This window comes from Balearica regulorum, chromosome 3 (assembly GCF_011004875.1).
Source record: "Balearica regulorum gibbericeps isolate bBalReg1 chromosome 3, bBalReg1.pri, whole genome shotgun sequence".
In the NCBI taxonomy this organism is placed as follows: Eukaryota; Metazoa; Chordata; class Aves; order Gruiformes; family Gruidae; genus Balearica; species Balearica regulorum.
In genome coordinates this window covers 126,087,348-126,106,430 of record NC_046186.1, presented here as the reverse complement: position 1 = coordinate 126,106,430, position 19,083 = coordinate 126,087,348, and the positions used below count along the sequence as shown (strand labels likewise).

Here is a 19,083-nt window from a genome sequence, read left to right as displayed (position 1 = left end):
AGATAACATAGCTTAATGAGGTCAAATCAAGCTGATTCATGATCACTATGGAGAAAAATATCCTCCTGGGGAAAATACTTGTGCTGAAAAATCCCATAAACCAAACCACTTGTTTATCTGTCATTCCCACAGAGATAGTAATGTAATTACTCTCATAATTATCTTCATTAGTGTCAGGAATTATCTGCAATTCATTCCTCTGCTCTGAGTATGTTTGTTTATTTGCTGATTTTTCTCTCAGATTTAGCCAACAGAGCTAAGAATTTTGTATTTGCAAAGCCATACAACAGACATCTGTGATGCACTGTTCTGACATTCTCTCTGCTGAAATATAGATCGCTGTCTTTCAGTTTCAGAATCCCTGTGCCCATTCCCTGACATCTGCCCTTCATTACATGGTTCCCGTGCGACCAAGACGACAGATTGTCTATCCTCTGGAAGAGCTTGGCATAAACGCTCCATCAGAGCAGGTCTCCAAGGATCAGGTGGGTAACAGAAGCAGCAGCAGGCAGGAGGCATAGTGCCAGCTAATGCAGGGTTTGGCAGATGGGATGGTATTACCATCTCAGTGTTGATAGGTTGCTTCTTAATTACATTGAACACGGTGTCCATACCCTTACAAGCCCAGCTCTGCTTCTGCACGACCATTGCTCCTTCTCGACTTGAATTTCAAACGTGTTACAAACTGCAGTCACTGAACCATAATGTTTATGTATGAAATGCTTACTTTTTAACCTGTTTTTTCATGGTGTTACTTTCAAACTCCCAACACATTTTAAATGCTCTGACTTACCGTTTAGCCCTTCTGCATGGTAAGTTTATTTAGGTATTAATGCTCTGCCAGTGGAAGAAAGACAATGTCATGCTTCTGACTATTTCTGTAGAAATTGCTGACGTAAATTTTATTTTTCAGTCCCAAAGTCAGGTCTCTTCCATGCACAATATACCCTCAAAGAGCACTTCAGAATACCAGGAATGATTTAACAGCAAAGGAAAAGATTATTTTCATTGCCGAACGTTTTTTTTGCGTAGCACTCAAGCAGGCTGGAGATTCTAAACTAAAAGTCTCTTAAAATTTCATTTGTTAAATAACTTACACCTTTTTCTGTCTTACGTTTTTAAGTAACTAAAATTTGATGTGAAGATGGCTCTTCACAAGAGTAACTAGCAAAGCTGAAATATTAGGAGAAAAACCATTAGTGATGGATACTCTCAGTAGGTAGCTGTAATTTCCTAAAGAAACATAATTAGGGAGCTTTATGTCTGTCTACTAACTTCCAGTTGGCTGAGATGGGCTCCCATATAATATTTTTAGTGCTGTCCTTTTCGCAGTTAGTCAGTAATTTCTGGCATCCAAAACTCTTAATTAGGCAGCAGTTGGCAAAGCAAAATCCAGAATGTGGCTGAGGCCATTGGTCTGAGCTTGGCTGTGTCGAGCAGCCTTCCCTCAACGTGCACATCCCTGCAGAATAAACAATTTGATACTTTTCTTTGAAATACTTCCTGTTTTCTTTAAAATGAACCTTTGCTTTCTTACTAGAAGAGCTCACCTTAGCATTTTTGTTGGAGCTGGAAAATCACAGACTTCCTGTGTTTGAAAGATCTGCAAATCTGTTGTCTGCTCTGTTCCCAGGCTCTTCCTGAGGATTTCTGAGAGTTGTGGGTACTGAGAAAATTGTTTAAAATCTCAAAGGTTTAATGAATTTCTATTTAATAAAATGTGTGAGATTTTAGCTAACAAAGTTCTGCTGAAAAGAGTGAAGGCTAGCCACTGTATAAGTATCCATGCATATGTACCAGCATTAATTATAGATTTTTGATAGACTGTGTTCCATCAAAACTGACATCTGGGGTTGATCCCTAGGTGGTAACTTGAGGATAAAGCTAGTCCGCTACTGCTGCGTGTAGTTTTCTGAAGTACAAAGAATTTGAAACCATATAAAGCTAAATTGACTCTTCTGTTGGGTGGATGAAGTGACCTTTGGCCACCATACGTTGGGAAAGCTTTATAACTTAAGAGGTAACCTACCATAGGGGACTGAGTGTGCTCATAAAAGCAAGAAGCTGGTGCTGCTTTTAGATCTTGGATGTTTTGTTAGCTGTGGTAGTAGCCAGGCGTGAAGCATTTGCCCTCTTAATGTTTCAGAAGGGAAGATTGATCCTCATCAATAATCTTGTGCTTCCCTGCAAAATCCTGCAGCTAAGTTGCAAAGAAAATGAGGTGTATTTTATAAAATTAATATAATCGAATTTCAGTAGGCACAAAATTATTATACTTCTATATTTTGTAGCGATCAAAAGGCCTGCTCAAGACACTCTAAGCAGGAAGACACAACCCATGTTGTAAAGATCAAAATAGCCCTTCCAGGAGTTAAATGTGATAACTCTGCAAGAGGGAAAGGCTGAGAATTGCTACCTTAAAAAATACTGTGAGACAAGGTGAGACACATTTTGGTCGTGGAAGATGCTGGCAGGCTAGGAGGTGAGATAAAAGGGAAATGGAAGAACAATGTCATAAGGAAAGCATGGAGAAGAGAGGGAGAAAAGTGAAAGGCAGGCAAAGAGGCTGGAGTAGGAATTAGTGGGAAGTTGTCTGGGGCGAGCACCTGATAGCAGTAAAGAGAAAATGCCTGTTCTCATCTTTGTGATGGTGACTTTAAGCAAGACAGGGACAGGATCTTGCAGGATCTTAAAAGCTTTGGGCAAGCAGGGATTCCGAGTAGTTGAGACCACTCCTCACTTCTCTGTTCTAGCTCACCAAGCTTCTTGTAGCTGAGGGGGTTTTGCCTTCTCATATTAGAAAGCACTTCTTCCTGACATTAACCCGTGCCCGCTTTGTTCCTGAAAGCTGGAGGACAGGTTATCGTTGTAATTCTCATTTTAGATAGCTTTGCAATTGATGGCAGGATTTTTTCACATAAACTACACTACAAAGATTGTAAATGCAAGTCAATTTCAGAAATGTAAAATTTTCATGTGACTGCCTGTCCTAATTAATTGCTTGAGTATTTATCGCTTATGATGGAGATAATTGTAATGAAATTCTTGCTTTGATACCCACAAGATGCCCCTTGATATCTAGCCATCAACATCTGCTTTTCATCTACTGCTTTTTCAGCTGCCTTCCTCTTGTTCCAGCCTTGTTTTGAGCTATCATCTCCCTCCTTTTCTTGCTGCAAAATTTATTTTTCACCAGTAACAGCTTGGGGCTCAGTAGCTCAGCCACTCAGTGTCTAAGCACAGCTCTTGATTTGTGCATATATATCTCTGTAGGCCATTAGTGGCTTAGTGTCTTAGAGAGAGTGCACAGTGGGAGCCCTGGGGCTCAATCGGTTTCTGTATCTCTTTAATACGTTCCAGCCCGCTTGTGAGCATGAAGAGATTCACTCATAAATATTGACCCAGTACAGATAAATCAACCAGGACCCACAACGACTCTTCCCTGTTTCCTTCCTCCAAAGCCAGAAGCGAAAGCAGCAATCTGAATCAGAAAAGCTTTGCCCTCAGCTAATTCCCATGCCGTGCCAGTCCAGATGGATCTCGGCTGTGCTGGAGGGTTGGTTTTCCTGCAGGTCTGGATCAGGTGTTACAGATGAGCACCAGAAATTGTCTGCGATAACTTGTTCTCATTGTCCCTCTGTCAAATTGCTCTATTCTACTGCAGTGTCTGGAAAAATGAAAAAGGGGGAAGGAAACCCCATGTGCCGCCCTGCCATGGGTTCCTGGCCTGCTCACTCCTGCTGCTAGCAGCCAGCATGAGCTGTGTTTTGTGGTGTCTCGGAAAGCATCGGTCCTTCTTCCTGTAGTCTCTGGGAGAGCTATATGTAAGATAGATTTACTCTTAAAATCCAGAAGTTTATCATATGAAAACATAAGTTAGCATTACCTGAATGACTATTTAACTGCAGTTTTCCAGCCACCGTCGTCTCTTGGTTCAATAATATTTCTAGATTGAGCCAGGCGTTTGGTTTGTGTTGCCTCTTTGCTGATCGTTAAAATGACTATGACTCCAAAAACGTACAGAATTTAGGAACTCTACCAGTTCTTCTTTTCTGCCTGGCCTTCTTATTAAAGTTTGCATGTGTTTTAAGGCAACTACAAGTTTTTTCACTCTCTCTTAAACCACAACTCTGTGCTGCTTCATCTCTGCATCAAAGACCTGTCACTTCCCAAGCAGTGGCTCCATTTCCTAAAGGGCTGCAAATTCTTATGAACATAGTAATATCACAGTCACTAACGACAGAGTCTGGTTTTACCCCACTCCTTGAGATGGCAAATAGATTTTGCTGTTCCTACAAAACTCTCTCTCCCATTGCTCTGCTGAAGAGATTTGGATAAATCGGGTAAGGATTGACTGAGAAGGCACTGAGCGGGAGGCATTAAACTCCCCTGTCTCCCATTGCAGCCCTCTAGAATGGCACAGATGCTAATGATCTTGCTTGCATCTAGCCCTGGAAGTGCGCAGACTTCGGGATGCCTGTGTGTCTGCAGCGAGCATATCGGAGGTTCCACTCAAAATTGCATCAGGCCGTACATCTGCCATGCTCTAGGGTTTTGGGACGTGGACCTGAAAAAGCTCCTGTCTGCTCATTAGATCAAACACTTTCTACAGCTGTTCCAAATCAAAAGGAAATCTCTGATTTTTGTATTCTGAATCAGTAACCAGTATTGAAGTGCCAATTGGCAGAAGATCCAAAGATTCAAAATCTTAATTCCCACAGTGTTAAAACAGATTAGATTATTATTGTGTTTTGCACATCTGTCAGTCATTTCAGTCATGTTACGTTAAAAAGCAGTTGGTTACAACAGAATACTAAATATCTTATAAAGTGCTGCTGGCCTTTACAGTGCATGTAATTATTGGTGGAGTAGAAAACTATAGATAATTAAATAATTTTTAATGATTTCTTCATAAATAAACAATTTATAAACTTGTTTGCTTTCTCACCATCTGGGAGCATTCTGTTATCCATCTGCTTCATGTAATTATCAATAAAAGGGAAGAATAGGTGATATAATTAACAAGAATAACTGATCCACAATGAAGAACAAAAATGTCACACATCTGTTGAATTATTTTCTTGTTTCTGCCCTTTCATTATTATTCATGCTATTGGGTTTATTTTTTATTTCATGGCTGCATTCAAGCTGTCAGGTTTTATTGCACAGTTCAGAGTTGGTTTTTTTTCTGCTATAGCTCATAAAAAGAAGACAGAATAGTTATTAAAGCATTGCAGAAGCCAATACAGCATTGTATAAATTTATTTTGGAAAAAACCCCAAACCAAAACCACCCCAACACTTTCTCAGTTAATTGTGTGCTTCTCAAGTGATGCTACAGGTGTATTACAGGAAATGTTTCAATGGGGACAAGAAGTACTGAGCGAAGCAGGGTCAGGCAAGAAGCTGGAGTCAGATGCTGAGCCCAGCTCTGTGTTCTGAGGTAGCTGACTTTAAACTTGTTCAGCCGTTGAGTGTTGCTGGGACAGCTGGCTGGATGTCCAGGAAATGACTCGGGGGGTGAATGCCTGTACAGCAGTGAGTTCAGTGCCCCTTCAGTGGCCGTGATTGCAGATGGTGTGATTGAGCAGCGTCCTTTCTCAGCAGGCACACCTAAAAAAACCCCAGCAAACCTCCAAACAAAAATAACTTTCATGTTACAGCCTTCAATCTGTGCTTGGAGATTACCTGAAGAAAGGTAGTTGAAAGTTGGTTTATCTGACTGAAAAGCACACAAAGGCCCTTGTCAGGATAAATAAGTTTTGGATCTGAAGAAAAGACTTCATGTCCGTAGAATTTAGTAATGCCGTGCATGAAAGTGTGCCGCCTTTTCTTCTGAGCAGCGGCATCAGCTGTGGGAGGTAGTATCCTTCTGCTCCTTCATACCAGCATTGCCTTACAGGTTATGTGACTTGAGTGATTGTCACTAGAATGGTAAAGTCTGCTTAACTTGTATGTAATGAGTTAGTCTTATTAATAGCACTAGTTTTTTTTTTTCTTCAAAAGAGGATTTTTCCTTTACTGTTTTGTAGCAAAACTTTGTGTCCTGTTTTCCCCCCGAGGCAGCCATGGAGCTTTCACTGCCACGTTGCCAGTTTTGCACGTGTGTAGTCTGTGGACTCCATGACTCCTGGACCATCAGGAAGGGGTTTACAAAACTGGGAAGCTAAAAGAAAAGCAGGCCTGTGTTCTGTGTTCTGACATTGTCTGTGTGTAGTTCTGCACTACCACCAAAACCATTTGGGATCAGAACACAAGGAAAGGCTGAAAACTTGCCCTCCTGTTGGTAGTCTGGGAAAAGTGGAAGCTTAACCACAGAAGAAATGATGGTTGTTAATTTAAGATTCAAGAAGAAGCTGGAATACAAGGCATTGAAAACCATTCAGTATGCATGTATTTTTTTGTGTCTTTACTTGATTCCACACTGATGCTTATGGCAAGTGCTGTGAGTAAATGGCCCAAAAGCAGTTTAAAATAATTTTTTAAAAAAGTCAAATGAGAACTTAAGATTTATAAGATGTTTTTAAACAATACATCATTGTTTGAAGAGTAATCTTATAACTTGTTCCATCAAAGCGTATGTTCATACATATTTTTTGTATTGCACAAGATACTCAAATGAGTTGCAAGTGTAAGTACTGTCCTGGACTATTCTTTATTAAATGAATTTTATGTCCATTGCAAAGTTGCAGGACTCTAAAACAGAATAAAATATGTCCAGTATGTTTGCCATGGGTTTAAAAAAAAAAATTAGCTATCAGGTAAAACTGAAAAAAAAAACCTAAAACATTTTCAAGTTTGACAGAAACTTTCACTTTTGTTTAGAAAGGAAAATAAAGCAGATATATGAGTGTTAGTATAGAAAACTCTTCTCTAGATGAGCGTCTCCCCCAGCAAACTCTGGAGGCATTTCGTTCTGTGTAGTTTCTATCTTATGTTTAGGCCAGCTAATTAGAAGTTGCTGTAACTCTTCAGTTGTATGTTAGTGTCTCTGTGTAGTTGGGGCTGAGCTGACTTACACCTTCCTCAGTACTTTTTACGGAAAAAAACTGAACAGGATTTGAATGTTTTGGATCAGCAGCCCAGACTGAGCATAATCCATTACCCTGACCATTAATGAAGGAAGAGGAGTAGAAAGGACTTGGAGTTGATATACGGACAGTTAACGCCTTGCTCCCAAGGTGGAGGAAAGCGGAGGAAAAGGAATGGAGGCTTGCAACACACGGTTGCAAGTCCTAGCTAGTCTAGAGAGCACAGGTAAAATATTTTAACTCAGTTGCATGTAAAAGATAATAAAAACAAGGAGTTGAAATAAGCAGGTCTTAAAACATGGGGAGAGAGGCTTTGTAGAACAGAATGATCTATTCTGAACAAGCAAAGCTTTTTGCTGTTAACTGAACAACCGACAGGAATTGAGGGAGCGAGCAAGGTTTATCACCTTATGCGTCCAGAGAGAAATGTCAAGAAGGCGGACAGGTACGAGTACTATAAAGTACTCCAAAACCTTTGCTTTGAGTGTAAGATGTGTAAGAGCACATCTCAGTGCAGCTTACAGAGCTGTGGTTACTGGGAAGTATCTGTTCCCCATCAAGGTCTGTGTGCATGACCGCAGTGATAGTCATGCTTCTGTAGATGCCTTCTCTCCAGCAGTACTCTGTAATAAAAGCTGAAAGTGCACTGAATTGCTAAGAATGGTTAAGAGAAGCTGTTGGTGCTATTATACTTTATAGCTGTCTACCTTATAGCAAAGTGTATTCTGACTATGTAGAAAATCTGTAGTAATAGGAGGCTTTGTTTTGGCTCAGTTTCAGTTCTGTATTAATTCACTTGAGGCACTGGAATGTACTGAAAGTGGCTAAAATGCAAAAGGTCTTTGGATTATTGTTTTTAATCATTAAGCCTCTACTAGAATAACAGAGAATAAATATAGCAGAGAAGACCCCAGGTAGGATGGGCTGGAGAATTCCCTGCTTTTTAAATATCAAGATTTATGTATCAAAGTTAAAACAGAAGCATTTCTACATCTTATAATTTGTATACAAACACCTTGGTATTACAAACAAAGGCTTAGCGTGTATAGGTTTCACTTAACTAAGAAAGTAGTATTAATTTTTAAAGAAGTAACTGTTGCTTAAGATGCTATTGTGCTTGAGTAATGAATTTTTAATGCTTTTGTAGTATGTGCATGGATTAAAATCCATTATTTATTGTACCTCCATTTGGTTGGTAAAGGTGATGATTTTATAGCACCAGTAGTCATGCAAACAGAGTCATTCTGAACTGATGGCTGATAATAAATTTCCTTACTGTAAATGTCAGTGGGTTTTGTGTGTTGCTGCCATTACATCTTGTTTGGAAGGCTGAATATTACACAATTATGGGAGGCACCAGATGGCATCATTAACAGGAATGCTCTGAATGTTTACCACTTATGTGCATGTGTGAAATTAAAAGTAAGATGACCTATCTTTATTTTGAAAGCATGGTGTCAGTACTATACAGGTGTTAATGACATTTGCAGCAAACTAAAATAGTCATTTCTGCTTAAAAACAGGTCAGACTTGTTTTAAAGCTTTTTCAAAGCACTTTGTAGATTGACTTTGGAAGTAGCATAATTCCAGCTGGTAAGGAGAGCATAGATACTTTTTTCCACAGAAAGGTAGTGTTCTCTATTCCAAAATGGAGAGCCACAGCTGCTGTCACTAAAATATGACTCTGTAGTAAGCTGCAAATCAATCTCCTCTTGCATCCTCATACTGTTACTTATTTACCTTGTGTTCATTATTTTCAGTATGAAATGTGCTGATATCTTTACATTTTATTTTTTAAAACTTTCAATTTTATACATCTCTTACAGCTTTCAATGAATTGAGTACATTTAGAAAATGCTGACTCATGGCAACAGAGGCCATGAGGTTCAGAGGACAGAGACGCTTCTGTCTCCTCCCTTTCTAGAGCTTACCCAGTCCTGTTTCGATATAGGTATCGGGGGTAGTTGTGATGCATTGTGGTGGCTCTTCTCTCAAGAGAAGTCCTCAGAGGGAAACCTTCCTGAGCCAGCCAGCACTGAGAGATTTCTCCAGCTAAGTCCGTGCAGGAGTGCAGAGTGCCATGGCTCTCATTTTGGCTTATAGTGACAGGGACCAAGCTGCAGGCACCCATGGACTTGGCACCTTCTCTCTCTGCCTTTTGGAAGTGCATGGTAAAGGATATGTGACTAACGGTGAAAGCTTGGTTGGCTTAGGATGTATTTTTTTATTTTTTTTTAATCTTGGCCCAAAAAAAGTTTCTATTTACTACCTACTTTCCCCCCCTCCAAGAACACCTTGTGGGATAGAAATAAACAACAGAAAAAAGATGAACTGGGAAGCAATGACCGCTGTCAGAGGATTAGTGACTTTCTTAACAGATGAGAATTGGTCTCCATAAAGGACATTTCTTTATCTTAAAATCTGAGGAAACTAACCCTGAGAGCCAGCCATGTGCTTTATCCCCTTGCCAGCTTGAGTGGCTTTGATGGAGTTCCTGTGCCTCCCTGTACATCAGTTCCTTCCCCTGAAAGGTGGGGGAGAACCGTACTCTTTGAAAACGGCACCATTTAGAGTTTAGCTATTTGTCCTTTTCAGCTGAGCAGCAGACGATCATGAGATCTTCATGCAAGCGTGAACTGTCCAGCCTTTTTTGGGCTGGGAATCCAAATGTTAGCACTAAAAGGAAAAATAGCAGTTTCTTACCATTGTAACAGTGGTTCTGCAAGGAAATTAAATATAGGTGTCCGTGCTCTACTCTCCTTTGCTGTGTTTTAGAGTTTTGCAGGAAATCCCTGGTTTCATAGGGAGCCATAGGGATTGGCATAGGACTGGTCGTGAACATACAGTCGGCTTCTCCCGAAGCTGGAGATCAGCCTTTACCCATCTGAAGATTGGTATCATAATACTGACTTCATTCATAAAGGCCTTTGAGGACTATGGATGAAAAATGTTGGCTAGATAAAGGCTAGGTATTGTCTGTGCAAACTGGTTTTATAGAGTCACGGTTACTAAAGAAGGGTTCTTTGATGAAGACGACAAAATGACTAAGGCTGCAGTCTTCATCGCAGTTGTATTTCTTTTTCTTTTCCCTTTTCCTTCTGCTTCTGGTGTTTGTGTAAATCTGTGAATGCTTGGAAACAGCTTTTGAAAACATGTTTACAGACATCTAATGAGACTTTTTGGAATGTAGCTAATATTTAGAAAAAAGTAGTGCAGGCTGAAAAATCATGCATTTTCCAATAATTTTTGTTCACATCTCTGTGGTAAACATTGGTTTTTCTTTTTTACTTGTGATGCAAATGGAGCTTGAAATTAAAATAGCTCTGTTTGTTCACCTTCTTGTTTGCCTGCCACTATCGCTGACCTCAGCACTAATCTCAGAACAGGTTTGTTGATCATTTTTACTTCTTCTGATGGTTTTTACAGCAACAGAGTTCAAATTATGTAGATCCTGTACAGCAGTAACTATCACTCAGGTTTCTAAGTAACAAATGCTAAATTAAAGCAAAAGCATTGCAGACAGGTGTAGAATCCCCCACGATAGAGCTGGTTCCCTGTTATTCCCTGTAGTAATGAGGGGTCTGTGAAGATGCTGAGTACATAACAAAGGAGTTGTGTCGGTATTTACCTTGTAATACCCTGAGCAGCGTTTCTGAATTCAGGGGCACTTCAGCATACTTAAAATTTAGCAAACACTTAAGTGTGTTTAGCTGGATAAGGCCCAAGTCCTCAGTGTGTAATAAAATCAAGTTTAAATTCTGCTGTGTTACGGAGTCTTTGCGTGAAGAGTTGCAGCGATGAGTGTAACAGCTCTTTGACACGCTGCTGATGTTTTACTAGGAAATATGTACCGGTACCCAGTTCAGAACATAGCACTGCTCCTTTTCTGTCCAAGTTGAAATCCTCTGTCCAACTTGTTTTTTCATTTCTGGGTCTTCAGTTTCCATTTTTCTGTTTAATTGAAGGGAACATTTGCTATAAAACCAGACCTATAGTAGAACAATTACAATATTTTTCGAAATCCTACAAATAGCCTAGGTTTCAATGTTTAAAAACAGAACTAAAAGGAGTTACAAAATATTCGCTGTGTGTGCACCACTGATACATATTGCTGAGTAAATATACAATGAATAGGTTCCCAGGCAGTATGCAAACTGGGTGGCTACCCAGATGGGAGATCCAGGCACGTACCATGAATGTATGATGCTTTACATGGTTTGAAAGTGCAAAGGAAAAAATGCATTTACCCGTGTTTGCTAAAACCAAATAATTATTTCGTGTATCTTTTTCCATCGGTTACTTAGGGTAGAAGGGATGTGTGAAGTTTTAATGCTGTAAATTAATCCTACTCTGGCACATACTTTGCTATGAGATCATAAGTGAGAGACATGGGTTATGCTCAGGGTTGTGTTTTCAGCGGAGTGTTCCGAGAAATGCATAAGCGTTTTTAACGGAGGTAACATTTGAAAGCCTCTAAGTGGATGGCACTGGCTGTCCACATGGAAAACCATCCCCGTGGTTTGATGAAGAAAGGATGCCTTTGTCAGCAGCTGGGCTTGAAGGCGTCGATGGCCCTCTGCCCTCCCAGGTGCAGAGACTGACGGATACAGAGTGGGAAGCAGGGAAAATAATCTGTTTGATAATCAAAGAAAATACTTTTTTCTGAGCTATTTGTGCCTCTTCTGACAATGGCAATTCTTGCTTTTTGCCTTACATTAGTTAATGATTGCTGTTTTATTTAATAAATTGGATACAAAATAAACAAGTTAGAGTTTGCTATTGACCTATCAATTATGATGTCTGATTACTCCTCTGGGGAACATATGTAGTCATTTGTCCTGACATTTTGTTAAAATAAGGTGGTATTATGGGACCAATCCACCTAATTCCTTACTCCCTGGGGCCATTTAGTGTACTTAGCTGTTAGAAAGGTGATTTCTGAAGCATGACAGCTGTTGGTGTTGGGGCCATTGTGTGGTGAACAAGAACAGTTATATTCTACTCATATGCTGCCTTTGTATCATTGATACAGAAGCTGTTTCATAAATTAGATACAACTCTTCCGTAGGAAATTGTATTACTGCTTTGTATTTCATTGTTGGAGTACGTTTAAAAACACCCAAACGAACACAGCAGTGCCGTAGGAGGAGATGTTTGAACTTGGCATTGCTGTAAGGTCTATTGGGTTTATCCTATTAGCTGCTGACATTCCTGTCTAGTTATTTTGGTTGATTAGGTACATTACAAGTAAGTTTCTCTTCGTGTTCTTTTTACCATTTTGTTAATTTTGTTAAAAGCCACATTTGAGCAAAAACATCACTAATAATTTTTCCTCCAGAAAGCGCTACTTTTCTAGAAAGTTGCAGCTCTCTGTGTGCAGGAAAAAAAGCCTGTCAGAGGTCTTGTCTGCAGAGTTTGCAAACCCAAGGAATGTGAATGCCAAGATGAGGTCGTTAAGCGCAGTATCCTCAATGCCTGTTTGTGGTACCAGGAGATCTCTGCAAGGGTCGGCACTTGCAGAACACTGTTGAATGTTGTTGTGGTTGGGGCGTACCTACTTAGTATGTTATAAAAATATCGTCCAAGTTTTATTTTAAGCAGTGGGGGATGCCTTTAATAACTGGCATTGGTGGTTTTCATTTCTTAGTCTCTTCGTGATGTACATTTTCCATGAAATAGAAAAGGTTTTTTCAGTTTCTGAAACGTGGAGATGTCATAGATATATTTTCATTTATGATCAACGCCTTTTTACTGGCAAATCCTACTGTACGAAGTGTTTAACCATGTTAAAAAGCACTGGCTTTGGATTAGATTGTTAGGCTTGTTGGTAGAGACTTGTAGATGTCTTCTACAACAACAATTTGGGCAGCAGTACAGTTGTTCTGTGGCTTAGCCTTGGCTAGTCAAGTCGTTCCTCGGTGCGGGACTGCCTGGGAGGCTGCGGGCACGTGCTAGGTTTCACACATTTGACTCCTCCGTTAAGCTTTTTGAGATGTCTTCTGGAATTTTCTTAGCAAAGTCCAGTCCCTGAGATGAATCTGGCTCACCACTGGATGTCATCATTGCACTGTGATGAACTGCAACCGGAAGAACATTTATCTGGCAGTAAAAAATATTGTTGCCTGACCTAAGACGACATTTAATTTTGCCACATCTCAAATTACTTGCTATACAGTGGCGACAGTTTGCAAGTACTTGGTCCATAGTCCTTAAGGTATAGAACAGCACTGTAGTGTGTTATACAGACAATTCTCCGGCTTCTGTAGTAAGGCTATGCTGAACTCAGCTGTGGGTCTCCACCATTGCAAAGCCATGGTATAAAAGATCTCTTGGGGATCTCAATGTGCCATGTACTTCTTGAGAAGGCCAATGTCATTACCGTAGCTTTAAAATAAAATACTTATTCTTCATATATTGAGTTACTCTGTCAAGTAATATATAGAGAATATATTTCTACTGTAATTTCATAGGAGGAATTTAGAGGACTTAATTGTATTAACCCTCTGTCTCCTATTCGTAATAGAGGGAAAACCTGTTAGAAGTCTTAGACTGCTTCCTGCCTAAGTGACACAGCAGAAATATATAGAAGTGTCTGACAAATAATAAAAGTAGCTCCGTTTTCTATTTATCTCTTCAGTGCATTTATGAATCTGCAGTTATGCATTCTGTGAAATGGGAACGTATGCAACCCAAAGCAATAAGAAAAATGCAAAGTGTGTTGTACTGCAAGATGGAAAGTGTTACCCTGTCTTTCATCAGAAATTTGAAAACTACATATAGTTCATTGTAGAAAAAAAAATTGTCAAATGCAATATTATCTCTTGGCCATTTCTTGCATGTTTGTTTTGAGAATCTCTGTTAGCAATGAGACCTAGAGGCACAAATTTAAAAAAAAAATACATGGGAGTTTACTGTCCTAACCAGTGTATGCACTAAAAAAATGTAAGCTGAGAAGCTAGTGATTAAAAAATTTGTACTAAGATTTTTGGCCAGAGTATTGATCTCAGTGGGATTGAAATACTAGTTTACTCATCTGACAGCCTGGCTTTCAGTATAGCTGCTCTGTATTTAAGCAAAAAGAAGGTTAATTCTATCATTTTGGAAGAGAGTTTTCAATTAAACACACAAAGACACCCAAGATATAAGTTACCAATTAATTTACAAGAAAACAATTTCCATAAATACAACAGCAAGAGTGAAAACTGCTCTAGAAGGTATAAAAATGGCCTTAACATTATGTAAATGCATGTTCCCCGGGTGTTAGCTAAATGGTAGTAAATTATAGAAGAGGGGGTGTTTTCTCCTCTCTTACAAGGACTGTGTAGCATCTTTTCCAGGAGAAGCCAGACCATTAAGCTCTGCTCATTTTCTATGACCTATTAAACATGCACCTATTTCAACATTTTAGTGCTATTTATCTACTGCGTTATCTTGTGCTGTGCACAGAAAAATCATAGTGTTAGTCATGTCAGTGAGCCATAGTAAGTTTTGTAGGAATGCAAGGTAATGCGTTACTGATGGTTTAATGATTCTTAGCAGACTTCGGCTGGGTTTTTTTAATGCATTTCTATGTCATTTTACATATTTTTACAGTCGAGTTATTCATTGAACCACATAAATCGAAAGCTGGTACTGGAATCTAAAGCATCTATCAACACTAGAATTGTGGTGGTTGGTGCGTCCGATGTTGGAATATCTTTTCTGGAAACACTCGTTTTCTCGTAAGTTTTTAATTTGATTTCCTTTACTGAGAAGGATGTGTTACCTTTTGTTTGAAGGGGCTTGCTTCCTCCACTCAGAAGTGTGCTTTGAGTCAGTATCCAAGTACTAGATACTAAAGGTCTGAGTGTCTGCAGATGGAAAGAGATGGGGCTGGCATCCTGGCTGGCTCTGGGACTCAAAAGTGCTGACAAAGCTGCTCGTAGGTCCTCAGGGTGAACACACACTGAAAATGAGATTCCCCATGCTTGAAATCTCTTTGACTGTTGTTCTTATACAAAAATATTAAAAGTGGAGGTGAAGTCCATAGCCCTTCTTCATGTGTGCTCCAAAGCAATATTGATCTTTAAAGCTAGTCATGCCCAGTGGGATCACAAATCTCTGCCTCAACCCCTCCCTTCTTACCTCATTGTGATGCTGTGTTTTCAAAGCAAGGCAGAAATGTATGACATAAGCTTGTTGGGTTGTAATCTCACTGTGATTCTTTTGATTCTGGTAACACCTTTTGATACCAGTGATTCTGACGAGTCTTTTGATGTCTGGGCATTTCTGGCCCTTCTGCCATTTTTGCTGTAGACCCTAGAGTGGGTGTGGGAAAGGCCTAGCAGAGGACGCCGCTCTCCAGCAGTCGCAGCCTGCTCGACGGTCCATAAGCACAGGCCGTCAGCATACATCGAAGAGTTTTTCAGCAGTAAAAGTGCAAATCGAATTGCTGTGGTCACCTTGAGTTATCCAAACTGGACTAAATAAACTGTATAAACTGGTTGAGAAGGGGAATCAATGTATGCTGTTTTTATACCTTCTACTGTCTAAGCCAGAGTAGGCTTGTGGACAAGATCCGCTGTTTTACAGACATTCCAAAGGTATGACAGGGAAGGATGCCCTCTCTCTGACTTCTTGCTGCTTGCACCCTCTCTGCCAGTACCCCTCCATACCTCTCTGGGGGGTTCATCAGGAAGTCAGGCTGTGTATGCCACAGTGCAGTTCCTTTTATGCAATTGTTGATTTTCCTCGTAGATTAAACATACGTACTAGAAATGTCTTGAAAGACTTGCAGAAATGAATATAAAATTCAAATTCTGAATGTGATTGTGACAAGAAATTGTTTGTTACAAAAACTAAGGGAGGTTGGCATTTTTATGGTTGGCAGAGAATTGACAATTTTGTCTATTTTTTTCATTTAAGCTACAAGTTTGTAGTTCTACAACAACCATTAATAACATCACAAATTAAAACATCAGTATGGCAAGAGAAGAAAGAGTTGAAGTGCTTTATGGATGTCGTTATGTTACTGGAGCAGTGAAGAAGCAATACCCATTTCTTGCTCTTTTTTCCTTAGTTCCTGACTTCCTGCAGAGCATCCCCTCTCGGGGTAAAATTATTTTCCTCTCATCTTCCTGTTCTCAGCACCTTTTAGGCTTTCAGTTCCACTCAAAATGCAGTTAAAACGTACTTTAGAGCTATTAGCTGCTCTTGTTATTCACTCTGTGCTGTTTATCACTACGCTTTCAGTATAAAATACTGTGAGGGAAACCCAAAGCATATTCACGCTCTGGGTGTGTCAGCAAGGAGGTAAGTCTTCCTTGTAGTGAGCAGGACGTACAGATAGTGTTGTGTCTGCAGGGCAATGCTATATGGGTATTCTCCTCTGAGATACCTCAACCAAGCCCTTTCAGCCAGAAGTTCTGTTTGAACCTTATTCCTGCAAAGAGTTCTTGCAGAACATGTCCTCCTTGTACATAGGAGAGAGTGCTTTTCTTCAGTGCCGCACAAACAGAGTGCTCCTGCTTAAGAGAAATTGAGTATTGCTCTGAGAATGCAAAAAGCAAGCAGTCAGCACTTAGTGCAAAATGATGCAGAATTTATATTAATATATGTATAAATTTAAGAAAGATTTTAAAAAAAATTTTCACATCATCAGCAGATAAAGTCTCCTGATCAATGTGAAGGCTTTTTAATGCAATTTGGTTTAATTTACTCATAATTTTCTGATATTCTTTGCAAAGGTTACATGCACTAAAAATAGCTGGATTGAATCAATTTGTAAGCCCCTAATCCTTAAAAAGAGGAAGTAGTTTTCTCCTCATTATTCTTCATACTTAATTATTTTACATTATCAGTCACCATGGAAACACACAAATGTAATTCACTTACCTACAGAACAATTATTAGAACTGGATTTTACAAGTGTTTTCAACTTGTTTGAGACTGAAGAAATCTATTTTTCATTGAGCAGAGCAATCATGATGAGAATTACCTCTCCTGACTGGAGGGCTGCATGCAGCAGGCTGCTCCCGCTCCCATTGTGCTGGGGCTGTGGCACCGCGGTTGGCAGCACGTCCGCCGCGACCGAGTGCTCCGGGGGAAGTTTGGTGGTGTCGCTCTTCGGGCAGTGCTGCGGAGCAGCCGTGGGCACCGCTGCTTATCCGCCCGAACCGAAAATGAGCTTTGTAATCGGTGCCGCAAAGGGCGAGTGCGTGCTGTCAACTGTTAGCTTACAAAATGCCACTTCAGTCTTCTGCTGTGGCCCGTTACCTTGCCGTTGGAGTTTCTGGAGTCAGAGATCGTCACAGAGATCAGAGCACTGGTGCACCCAAGTCGGTGCCTGTTATGTCAAAGGGCAGGGCAGAAATGCTGCAAATGAGTATATGGCATGACCTGCTAGTAGGGGATGCTGCTTCCTCATGCTCAGGCTACGCTGAGCCCTGGAGAATTGCATCCGTTGTGCTTCATCTAATGCTAGATCAGTGAAGGTGATCTCATTATTCATGTTTCACCATTCAGATAAGTATGTCCTGCTGATTTTTTTTCTCGGAGTGTAATCACACGCAGACACGTGTGTTCAGCTATAGTGCTACTTTTCTTTAGGACGCATATGAATCTTTTATTTGAGAAAGAGGTGAACGGTGGAGGCGGCAGTGCTGGCCGTGATGCTGTCGGTAGGTACAGGTGCGAGAGCGGCTCTGGAGGCTGCGCCTCGGCCGCTGCTGTCCGGCACGGGAGGAGGGAGCTGCAGCAAGCTGGGCAGCAGAGCTGAGATGCTGTGGAAGGGGGGAAGCGAGTTGCATCATAAATTGCTGCAGTAATTAACTTCCCTGCAGGAGCATGGCAAGTGGGGAAGGAATTGTGATTCCCACAATTCCTGCATGCGGCTCCTCCTGGGCAGTGCAATTATAAGCTTCCCCTTGCACAGAGCCAGGACTTAGGTCACTCTCTAGCACTAGGGCCAGGCTTACATAAATCGCAGCAGCATCAGAGCGTTTGTTACAGCGGTGTGAACTCCGAGCAATGTCCGGTGCTAAAGAAGTAGCAGCAAGTGAACAAACGCCCTCCTTGTGAAAAAGCAGCTCAGCCCGGCAACGCGGAGTCTCAGCCTCTATTGTTCTCTGCCCTCCAAACTGTCGGTGCTGGCTGGCGCTCCTGCCTCCCCTTTGTTGTAGGGTAGGGAGAAAGCCCTTTCACTGTCGAGCGAATCGAGTCAAAGAAACTCCAAAGAGAGGTTAAGCTAAAATGCAAGTTTTATTTATTTTTAGTTTCCCTTGAGTGACTTGATCTTGGGAGAAAAGAAAAAAAATTACAAGGAAAAGACTTTTATCAGACATTTTGGTAAATATGTGTGTGCCCCCACTTACGTGTGCAGTGGTAGTGAGCCACTAACATTGACAAATTATCATGAGCGAAGACCCTAAAAAGGAATCTGATTTAAGACTAAAGGAAGTTTTTAAAGTTACCTTCTTTCTGTCATCCCCACTGAGATCAAGTATGAGTATACTAAATTTATAAATGAAAAAGCTGTTTTAAATATTCAACTTCCAAGTATTCACTGAAAATTGTATCTAACAATGATTTGCAAGTGTAAAATCTGTTTTCATGAATACAGAATACCAGTACCTATAAGTATAAGAAAAGGAGTAATGAGTTCAGTTCAGAGTTCTGCAAGTACCAATTCTTGGAGGTGAGGTTCAGCAGGAGAAATATCAACTGCAGTTAAATAATTTATTGAAAAACCTGTGAACAGCTAGAATTGGGGATGCCGAGTTGCATAGTCCTCAAACTAAGGACTAAATGTATATTCTAATGAAGGAAAGCTGTAGCCCAGCGTTTGAATCTTTTCATATTCCCAAGTACTGAGCTGCTTTAAAACCTAAACTCATTCCCAAATGCTAATTTATCAGGAGGGCTGGGGTTTTTTGTTGTTTCTTGTTTTCTTTGATAATTTACGAATGATGGTGATGGCAGCAGTGTTAGGCCAGAAGAACATACAATTTAAGAAAATAGCATTTTCAGTTTATTCTGGCGGGTGATCACGGAACAGCATGCTAACTAGTAGACCC

The 19,083-nt window shown here is 40.4% G+C and overlaps 1 protein-coding gene across 4 annotated transcripts in view; it reads left to right on the top strand.

The window, feature by feature from the left end:
• The window catches only part of CFAP61 (cilia and flagella associated protein 61), a 115,735-nt gene that overhangs the window by 34,917 nt on the left and 61,735 nt on the right, over positions 1–19,083 (top strand). For all 4 annotated transcript variants that reach the window (XR_012834841.1, XM_075749980.1, XM_075749981.1 and 1 more), the window contains 2 exons: positions 351–485; positions 14,624–14,751. Coding sequence is in view for 3 of the 4 variants with exons in the window: in XM_075749980.1 (XP_075606095.1) it covers positions 351–485; positions 14,624–14,751 (263 nt within the window). In the remaining variant the exon portion in view is untranslated. The remainder of the gene's footprint in view (positions 1–350; positions 486–14,623; positions 14,752–19,083) is intronic.